This window comes from Heptranchias perlo, chromosome 44 (genome assembly GCF_035084215.1).
Source record: "Heptranchias perlo isolate sHepPer1 chromosome 44, sHepPer1.hap1, whole genome shotgun sequence".
NCBI classification, from domain to species: domain Eukaryota; kingdom Metazoa; phylum Chordata; class Chondrichthyes; order Hexanchiformes; family Hexanchidae; genus Heptranchias; species Heptranchias perlo.
In genome coordinates this window covers 2,145,889-2,156,354 of record NC_090368.1, presented here as the reverse complement: position 1 = coordinate 2,156,354, position 10,466 = coordinate 2,145,889, and the positions used below count along the sequence as shown (strand labels likewise).

Below are 10,466 nucleotides of genomic sequence, written 5' to 3'. Positions count from 1 at the left end.
ACGAAGACAAGAAACACACTCCACAAGTGCCCTTGCCAAGAGGAAGGCAGCACCAATACATTTGGTCTATTCCAAAATAAAATATGTGTAGTTATATCATGACCTGAAATTTCTGGATTGATGAGACAGACACTGTCCTGTGAAGCCCATCGGACCCAGGAAACTTCCAGCTTTCCGGTGGTCCCTAAGTGATCTAACTCTAAGGTCCCACAGGCATGCACAAGGACTCCAAAGAGCGGGCCATGTAACACTTTTCAGGCAAGAGAAATTAGTGATCTATTTAGATGGGCCAGTGAGGGTGACACCAGTTTACACCAGGCATCATTTATTCAAGAACACTCTCCTCTAGGGACAATGCCACTAACAAATCTCAAATTGACCCTCTCTGTACTAAAAGGAAATCCTGCATCATTCAAGAATTATCCATCAAACCGTAAATCCCTTACAGTACCCACCAGTCCCGAGAAGCAATCAGTGATCTTTGGACACCGTGTGTTCATGCTGAATGGCCACAAGGGTATAAACCTGGGCAAACGCATTTTCTATCCTGCGTGTCTCGGGACGTGGGCAAGGCCGGCATTTATTGGCCACCCCTAGTTGCCCTGAGAAACGCTGCAGTCCGTGTGGTGATGGTGCTCCCACAATTCACTTAGCTAGGGATTGTGACCCAGCAACAAAGAAGCAGCAGCCGATATCTGTCCAAGTCAGGATGGTGTGTGACTTGGAGGAGACGGTGTTCCCACAACATTGCTGCTCGTCCTTTTCGATGGCAGAGGTCGCAGGGGAGGGAGGTGCTGTCTAAGTAAGCTGGGTGAGTTGCTGAAGTGCATCCTGTAGATCGTACACACGGCAGCCACGGTGCGCCAGTGATGGAGAGGGTGGATGTTGAATCCAGTAGCAATCAAGCAAACTGCCCTGTTCTGGATGGTGCAGATCTTCCTAAGTGTTGTTGAGACTTAGGATGTGGGTGTCGATGGCAAGCATGGCATTTATTACCCATCCCTAGTTGACCTGACTGAGTGGCTTGCTAAGCCACCTCAGAGGGCAGATAAGAGTCAACAATGTTGGTTTGGGGACTGGAGTCACATTTGGGCCCAGACCGGGTAAGGACAGAAGGCTTCCTCCCCTAAAAGACATTAGTGAACCGGTTGGGCTTTTAATGACAACCCGACAGCTTCATAGTCACTTTTACTGATTCTAGCTTATCATTTCCAGACTTTAAAAAAAACTGAATTCAAATTCTCAATCTGCCAAGGTGGGATTTGAACTCAAAGTTCTCTGGATTTCTAGTCCAGGCCCTATAAATTACCAGTACCAGTAATATAACCACTACACTACCATAGCAAATGGTGAGTGGCGAGACTGAGATTGATAGATTTTTATTAGGTAAGGGTATCAAGGACTATGGGGCAAAGGTGGGTAAATGGAGTTGAGGTGCAGAATGGTCTACTCCTGTTTCTATGAACTGTGGTGCCCAAAACTGAAAGCAGTACTCCAGATGTGGTCTGACCAAGGCTTTGTACAACTGAAGCATATCTTCCTCCCCTTTGTATTCCAGCCCCCTTCGAGATAACGGCCAACATTCCATTAGCCTTTTTGATCGATTTTTGCACCTGTGCATTAGCTTTTAATGATCTCAGTCTTGAAAGCTCCAATTGTCCCAGTATCCACAGCCTTTTGAGGGAGCAAGTTCCAGATTTCTATTACACTTTGTGAGAATTTTCACTCCTGAATGGCCTAACTCCAATTTTAATATAACTGCTTGTTCTTGATTCCCCCACCAGATGAAATTGTTTCTCTGCATCTACCCTATCAAATCCTGTTAACATTTTAAACACCATTCTGTTAACTCTCAGGAAGGGTATATTGGCCTTGGGGAGGGTTTAAAGGGTTAAATTACAAGGACAGATTGCATAAACTTAGTTTGAATTCCTTTGAGTTTAGAGGTTGGAGGGATGTTTAAAATGTTGGACCTGGTTCTGCTCTGCACTATCGCTTCTAGCCACAAGAGGACAACAATCACGGAGCAAAATGAAATTCTCTGCCAGGGAAGGGAGGGAGTCCCGACAAATCACAACTCGAGTGCTCGCCTCCCTCTGCTGTTCAGTCCCCGTCAGTGCCTGTTCATCAGCCTCTTTACAAATTAGTTAAAGGCTGTGCATCATTCCTTCTCTTACTCTGTCTCTCTTAAGGGTCGACTTGACAGTGCTGGGTCAGTTTGTATAGAGCACCACACAGACTGAAAAAGTAAAATAAAGATTTTTGTGCCCCGACTGTTCAGTACACAAATGCTCTGACCAGAACTGAGAGGTTATACCTATCAGGAAAGGCTGAACAGGCTGGGGTTCTTTTCTCTAGAAAAAAGTCTGAGGGGTGACCTGAGGGAGGTCGTTAAGATTATGAAAGGGTTTGATAGGATAAATGTAGTTAAGATGTTTTCACTTGCAGCGGAGACCAGAACTAGGGGCCATAAATATAAGAGAGTCACTAATAAATCCAATAGGGAATTCAGGAGAAACTTCTTTACCCAGAGAGTAGTTGGAATGTAGAACTCGCTACCACAAGGAGTAGTTGAGGCAACTCGCTATCACAAGGAGAAGCTAGATAAGTACATGATAGAGAAAGGAATATGTTGATAGGGTTAGATGAAGACGGGTGGGAGCAGGCTCGTGTGGAGCATAAACACCGGCATAGACCTGTTGGCCCAAATGGCCTGTTTCTGTGCTGTAAATTCTATGTAATTCTATATAGAGAAGATCCCAGGTTCAAAACCAAACCTCTGGCTAGCTGATCCAAACTGTGCGTGGCAACTGTACGCGGTATCCCTGGGCTGGTGAGCCAGTGTTCCAGCCCCTGATAGCTATTCAATGACCCCTGCTGGAAAGCCTAGGTGTGTGGACATGGGGTGAGGGCATGGTCAGGCTCCAATGTCCTGTCAACGCTCACTGTCTAAGGATCCCACATGTAGGCAAGGTACTGGAGAGCAGGCAGAGCCTAAGAAACTGGGCCTCTTTTCATCAGCACAAAGAAGGTTTAGATAAGATGTGATAGAGGCGTTCAGAATTCTGAAGGGTTTTGATTTCACTCCTGAGCGGCCTGGGTCTAATTTTAAGATTGTGCCCCCTTGTTCTGGATTCCCCCACCAGAGGAAATAGCTTCTCTTTATCAAATCATTTTATCATCTTGAACACCTTGATCAGATCACCTCTCAATCTTCTATTCTCAAAGGAATAAAAGCCAAGCTTATGCAACCTGTCCTCATAATTTAACCTTTTGAGCCCTAGTATCATTGTGGTGAACCTGCGCTATCCCCCCTCCAAGGCTAATATATCCTTCCTGAGGTGCGGTGCCCTAATCTGTTCGCAGTACTCCAGATGGGCTCTGACCAAAGCTCTGTACAGCTGAAGCATAACTTCCTCCTCTTCGTATTCCAGTCTCCTTGAGTAAAAATAGCTTAAAGTTCTAGGAGAGAAAAAACAGCCAGAGAGTCAGAGTTGTTTAGGTTCTGAAGCCTTTAATGTATATCCTTCGATATGATGACCCCTTAGCTTGAAGTCCAAGGCACTTTGTACAGTGAACAGGTTTAAACCATTGATTAGACCGTGTCTGATTTTGGGTACAATCACACTGCACACATGACCAAAACAAAGCCAAGAACCAGATGGGGATGAAAAGTGGGCGACCAAGAAACAAGCAACAGATTAAATGTTTGCAATCATTGTCACAGATCTCAGCTCATGCCTGTGTGTGCACGCTGCTTGTTTGGTGGTAGGACTAATAGGCCAAAAGAAGTTGGAGGAACTGGGAAATAAATTATTTCCAGCCTAGCAGCATCTGTGCATCCACCTTCCTGCCTATTTGTATGACCTACTGTCTCAGACTGGTAGCCATTTTTAGTGCACATCACTTAACCCCCACCATTGTCCCAGATTGGTAGCCATTTATAGTGTACATCACTTGACCCTATTGTCCCAGATTGGAAGCCATTTGTAATGTACATCACATGACCCCATTGTCCTAGATTGGTAGCCATTTGTAGTGTACATCACATGACCCCCATTGTCCCAAATTGGTAGCCATTTGTGGTGTACATTAATTGACCCCGTTGTCCCAGACTAGTAGCCATTTGTACTGTACATCATTTGATTCCATTGTTCCAAAATTGCAGACCAGTGTGCTACTGAAACATGTAGACCAGGAAGGTTCCAGATTCAATTCTTAATCTGTATTGAGTTAGCTGACCTGAGCAGGGAGAGGCAATAGGGGCACTACAATTATTCTTGGTATCGCTGGGGTAGAGTTGGAGAAAAGCAGGGTTCCCACTGCTGACCACTATCCAGTGACCCCCTTTCTGGAACGCACACACGTTGGATGAGGACCAGAAGGGGCTCGGCTGTGATGCTCCCCATTAAATGATTCTGCAGCAAGAATCAGCACCTTCAGGCGAGAAAATCGGAGGGAAAAATATGCTGCAAGCAAAGTGTTCCAAAGAACTTACCATGGACACCAAGAGCATGACAAAAGCATGCCCTGGAGGATGACTTGAACATCAACATAAAACCCAACCTTAACAGCAATATATCCAATGTATGGCCCCCACCCCAGGAATTATCACTCGTTAATAACTCTTTTTTATATATATATATATATATAAGGAGACACCTCCCCCCCCATCTGGGCACTACAAGTGACTAGATCATAAACCAAGAGTACACTTATCACACAGAAGAAACCTTCCCCCGATGATAAATTAAACTGATTGTCCATTTAGACCGGGAGAACGTGGGTGTTTTGTGGGATGAAGCAATCAGCTGACTGCAAGATGGGGAAGCAGCTATTAATATCCCAAAATGTAACCAAGTCACTGGATTCAGGAATACTAGGGTTGATTTTCTTTAACTTTCTGCCCATTTTGCTGACTCTCCCTGGGATACAGTCCCAGGATTGGTGCCTGACCTCTGCTCCCTCACCCAAGCGGCCATTCTCCACACACGAGCTTGGACAGTGAGTGTAGGCAGGATATTCGACCAGGATGGGCATCACCAACCAAGCCCAATCCTCACTTGGTGTCCACACACACACACACCTGTCACAGGATAGTGATCAAAGGTGAGGGCCCGAGCTGATTATGGACCTCCTTAGCCTAGGGGTTTGGGGGACCTTGACCTAAGATCAGCTGACTCAGCACAGGCCAGCACTGGAACCTGGGATCTTCCTGCTCTGTTTGGCTCAGTACCACACCAGGGAGCATGTTTACATTCAGGTATCAGCAGAGCTCTGTACCTTGGTTGTGTATATATACATGTATCAATGCCAGTCCGAATAACAGGAAGCAACTTATAGACACACACTGCATAATCTGTAGAAAGTAGCTCAAATTAAATCATCTGCAGGTGACAGAAGAATGGTACTTTCTTTTTGTTTTTAAATTGATCTGACTTGAAGGGATGAATCAAATCCCAAACTTTGGCTGAACCACTTTTTAAAATACTTCTTAAATTTGCCGTACAGATAAAAAAATTTAAAAAATCTCAGAGTCTGACCAAGGTTAGGGTTTTTGGATATTGCAAACAGTTATCCAGGCAGTTAATAGAAGGATAATTTCTAGCTTTTAAGCCGTGCAATTCTAAACAAGTTATCATTATATAGTCCCCTCTAGGCTGTTACTTGGTTTCCTCTGTGCTGTTGTTCATGGTTTGTTACTGCCTGTTTCCCCTAGGTCCCTGTCCTTATTCTCCTTCTCTGTATCAATGGCCTCCTTCACTTACCACACGTGGGTGAGGACATGAAACAGATGGAATTGCATTTGTCTCCCATTCTACCACACGCCCAATGTTCAATTCTATTGAAGGCAGTGGAAATGAGTATCAGGAGGGACGTATAACAGGCACCATCTGAACTCTCCTCATTGTCCCTCCTAAACTCCCAATCTCCCCTCCTCCCCCCCAACCCCCCCACACTCTTGCCCCACTCTGCATTGGAATCCAGACTCATTGCACCATCTCCTCCTCTAACTCATCTGTTCCCCAGGACTTAAATTCGCACTCCCCCCCCCCCCCCCCGCCACTGTCTTTAACTGATGATTCCACTCTACGTTTATCGCTTTCCTTCAGATCTCGTCCCCCTTCCTGCTCACAGCCTCTGCGAGGCAATGAAACGGCAGTTTCTTTCAGCTCTTTGAGCCCACAGTCCCTCTGTGGCCCTTTTGCGCACCCACTCATCTTCTCACATCTCTCTCCTGGTCGGGACAGGATGCCAGAAAAGGTTGATTGGTGATCTCTCTCCCACCTCTAGCCTTTAACGTCTCTCTGTTGCAACTTCTCATCTTTATTTATCGATACTACTGAGATGTGATCTTCTGAACGCTCCGTTCTTATCCCTCCTAAGCTCCCAAACCCCCCCCCCCCCCCGCCCTACACCCTAATCTTCCTCCTCCCCGTATCCTCACTGTGTTGAAATCCAGACTCATCGCACCGTCTCCTACTCTAACTCATTCTTTCCCAGGACCACGAACTTGTAGAGCTCCTTCCCCCCCTCTTCTCTTAAAACCTGCAGGCGTCCAACAAACTACTTCTCTCCTACTCTTTTCAATCTTGGTGGGAGCCTTGAACTGTGGGGCTTTGCAGTTTAGGCTGCCCCAACTCCCGGGCCCCCCCAGCCTGAGGCTTGCGACATGACATAAGAGGGGCACGACCGAGGCAGGGACGGAAGGAAAGCACATAGTAACCGAGTCAAGTACCCAAACACCAGACAATCCAGGGCTGTCGCCAGCATCTCCACCAGTGAAAAATCAGTTTCATGGGATCTTAGCAAGATGGGCAGGAGAGAGCAGGCCGGAGACATTACCAGGTGGAATATCCTGAGCGACACCAGCTTTGGACATGGTGATCCATACAGTCCCCTTGATCCAACATCTCCAATAGAATGATATGGCACAGAAGGAGGCCATTCAGCCCATCGTGCCTATGCCGGCTCTTTGAAAGAGCTGTCCAATTAGTCCCACCTCACCTTCACCTCAGCTCCAAATTGTGTTGCATTGTAATTCCAACAGGAGAAAAGGGAATGCTGATCGGGTTAAGGAAAGTGACAGAGGAAGGGGGGAAAATCGAGAAGTGTTGTGCAATAAATGGAAAATCTGTTTTAAAATTAAAAACTGTCTTTGGCCTCGGTAAAGGAGTTGGGGGCGGGGGGGGGGGGGGGGGAGGACATAAACCAGCCAGGCTTTCCATTCTTGATCACCGTCTGGTGAATGTTCTCAGAAAGTGAGGTGCCCGCGGACATTGGGGGAACGGACAGGCTCAGCTGAAATGCCTTTCACGGGTGAATATCCCCCCATCACTCACCGTCTGGACTCACACATCAAGAATGGGCCATTGCTTGGGGAGCGGGGGGGGGCAGTCGGTGCCCGTGGGGAACTTGTACACCCCCACCCCCCACCACACCCCCACAGTGAGATTCAGGGGTGGAAAGGAGGTGGGGGGGGGGCAATTAAAACAAATAAATGTAACCACACTGGTTTACCACATTGGTCACCAATTCTGGTTTAACCTCATTTTTCACACAGAATGCGGTGAGAGTCTACTGACAGCCCTGGACAGTTTAACAGCTGTAAAACACTGAAGCAAATCCATCACCATTATACTGATTGTAGCGAGAGTACAGATACTGCCAAGTGTCTTTAGTCCCTTTGGGTTTTCTACATTTTTCTTCGAGTAGTCAGGTTAACGCTTCATTTCTTCTTTTTATTAATAAAAAAAACCGAGGCATCGTGGAGGCAAGGTGCGACTACATTTTTTTTGTTATGTCTCTCCTTTTTAAAAGAAAAACGTTGTTAAAAGCATCCGAGAGCAGTCTCTCTCTCTTTCTCTCTCTCTTGCGGGCTTTACCACACACGCACACACGCACACGCACACACACAGCGCAGGATCTCCCTCTCCCCATTCAGTTCGCTCACGCCAAGCCCCCTCCCTCCCACCCCAATCGGGAGACAAAACTTTTGCATAAAATCAAATTCTTCTATTGTCATTGGAATCGTCGTGGGAACAGAAGAATCGTTGCCGCCAGTTCTTAAAAAAAGCTGCATGAGTTCCATTCAAACGCAACAAGAAAAGCTAAGTTTTGATTTTGTTCCCCTTCGCTCCTGCTCGTTGGGTGATTTCCTCGTTGGGAATCTCTCCTGTCTTTTTATATTGAATCAGGGTGAATGACCAGTTAATGTTTTTGGTTGAAGGAGAAATATTGGCCCCAGGACACGGGGACAACTCCCCGAGGAACAAAGGAGGCCATTCAGCCCACCCGTACCTCTACTGTGGGATCTCGAACATCCACCTGAACAGGCAGACGGGGCACTTGGTTTAATCTCTCCTCCAAAAGATGGCACCTCCGACAGTGCAGCGCTCCCTCAGTGCTGCCCCTCCGACAGTGCAGCGCTCTCTCAGTACTGACCCTCCGACAGTGCAGCGCTCCCTCTGTACTGACCCTCCGACAGTGCAGCGCTCCCTCAGTACTGACCCTCCGACGGTGCAGCGCTCCCTCAGTACTGACCCTCCGACAGTGCAGCGCTCCTTCAGTACTGACCCTCCGACAGTGCAGCGCTCCCTCAGTACTGACCCTCCGACAGTGCAGCGCTCTTTCAGTACTGGCACTGGGAGTGACAGCCTTGATTATGCGCTCAAATCCCAGGGTGTGGCTCGAACCTACGACCTCCTGCCTTACCAGCGGGAGTGCGACTGACTAAGCCAAGCTGGTGCCAAGCTAAGCCGGGTAGGGAAACGTTGAGTGCCATACCCACCGGTGAAGAGGAGTGGTGTTTGTCACTCGTTGTGTTGTGCTTATTCGGTTTTATGTATATAATATATATATATTATATATAGTTTTTCTTTTTTGAAAAAAAACATTTTGGCAACAGGCCATGACAGGAACGCTCCTGATCGGCTCCTCTCCTAGTGATGGGTACAGTTTTCTTATGTTTAAAAACACCTGAATCTCCGCTCCCGTTGAAAGATAATGCTCGCGTCTGCTCCTAGCCAGTGAGATCGGCCCCGGACCCTGTTCTTGCTTCGGAACTGAACATGTCGTTTTTTCTCGGAGGCACCTGGCTGTATCTGGGAGGGAGTTGAGGGGGTTGGGGGGAGCAGCGGAGAGGGAGAACTCGGAGTGTCTGCACCCCTCGAGCCAGTGGGGGAGCAGTGCAGAGTTAGACGAAAGCTCTAATCCTAACTGCCTGCGTCCTCGTATCTTCCCGTTTGCGGAGCCAGCCGGGAGGAGGGTGGAGGGGGTGTGGGGTGGGGATGGAACGGAAAATCAGTCCCGCTCCAAGGAAAGGTTCGGGCCCTAACAGCTGCTGGAGCTGGTGCAAGGGGTCGGGAAGGAAGCAGAGCTGAGTCCCAGCTGGCTGTCGGAGTGCTGCGAGTCGCCCTGGGCACTGCCTGCCTCGGCGATGGCGCTGATGAGCTGCTGTTGCTGCTGGCGCAGGGTGTCGGCGATGAGCCCCGGCAGGGCGTGGAAGCTGCTGGTCAGCCCCTCCAGCTTGTTCTCCAGGCTCACGATCTGCTTCTCCAGGTCCTCGCCGCGATCGTTCAGCTCTGTGATCAGGTCGTACATGATCGTCTGCATCTAGGACACACACACACACACACACACACACACAAAAAGAGCAGCAGCATTTAGTCTCTGCGTTCCTCGGAGGGATGATCAGGAAGTGAACGCGTTGGCGATATTCCTCCTACCCTGGTCTCCGCTACCCTCTCCATCACCAAGACCGCCTACTTCCACCTCCGAAACATTGCCCGTCTCCACCCCTACCTCAGCCAATCTGCTGCTGAAACCCTCATCTATGACTTTGTTACCTCCAGACTCCAACTATTAAATGCTCTCCTGGCCGGCCTCCTGCCTTCCACCCTCCGTAAACTTGAGCTCAGTCAAAACTCTGCTGCCCGTTTCCTTACTCGCACCAAGTCCCGTTCACCCTGTGCTCGCTGACCTACATTGGCTCCCAATCCGGCAACGCCTTGATTTAAAATTCTCATCCTTGTTTTCAAATCCCTCCATGGCCCTCGTCCCCTCCCTATCTCTGTAACCTCCTCCAGCCCTACAACCCTCCGAGATCTCTGCGCTCCTCCAATTCTGGCCTCTCGCGCATCCCCAATTTTCAATCGCTCCACTATTGGCGGCCGTGCCTTCAGCCGTCTAGGCCCTAAGCTCTGAAATTCCCTCTCTAAATCTCTCCGCCTCTCTCTCCTCCTTTAAGACACTCCTTAAAACCCACCTCTTTGTTCAAGCTTTTAGTCACCTGTCCTAATATCTATTTGTGTGGCTCAGTGTTAAATTTTGTCCGATTACGCTTCTGTGAAGCGCCTTGTGACGTTTTACGAAGTTAAATGCTTGTTGTTGTTGTGTTTCCAGCATTTTCTGTTTCACTTTCAGATTTCCAGTATTTTGTTTGTTACTTCCAAATAAAATGAGTT

General features: G+C 48.1%; 1 protein-coding gene across 2 annotated transcripts in view; it reads right to left on the bottom strand.

The window, feature by feature from the left end:
• Positions 1-3,494: 3,494 nt before the first annotated feature.
• LOC137306572 (small conductance calcium-activated potassium channel protein 3-like) overlaps positions 3,495-10,466 on the bottom strand; it is a 63,961-nt gene continuing 56,989 nt past the window's right edge. For both annotated transcript variants that reach the window (XM_067975856.1, XM_067975857.1), the window contains one exon: positions 3,495-9,615. In XM_067975856.1, coding sequence (XP_067831957.1) covers positions 9,334-9,615 — 282 coding nt within the window. In that variant the 3' untranslated portion in view covers positions 3,495-9,333. The remainder of the gene's footprint in view (positions 9,616-10,466) is intronic.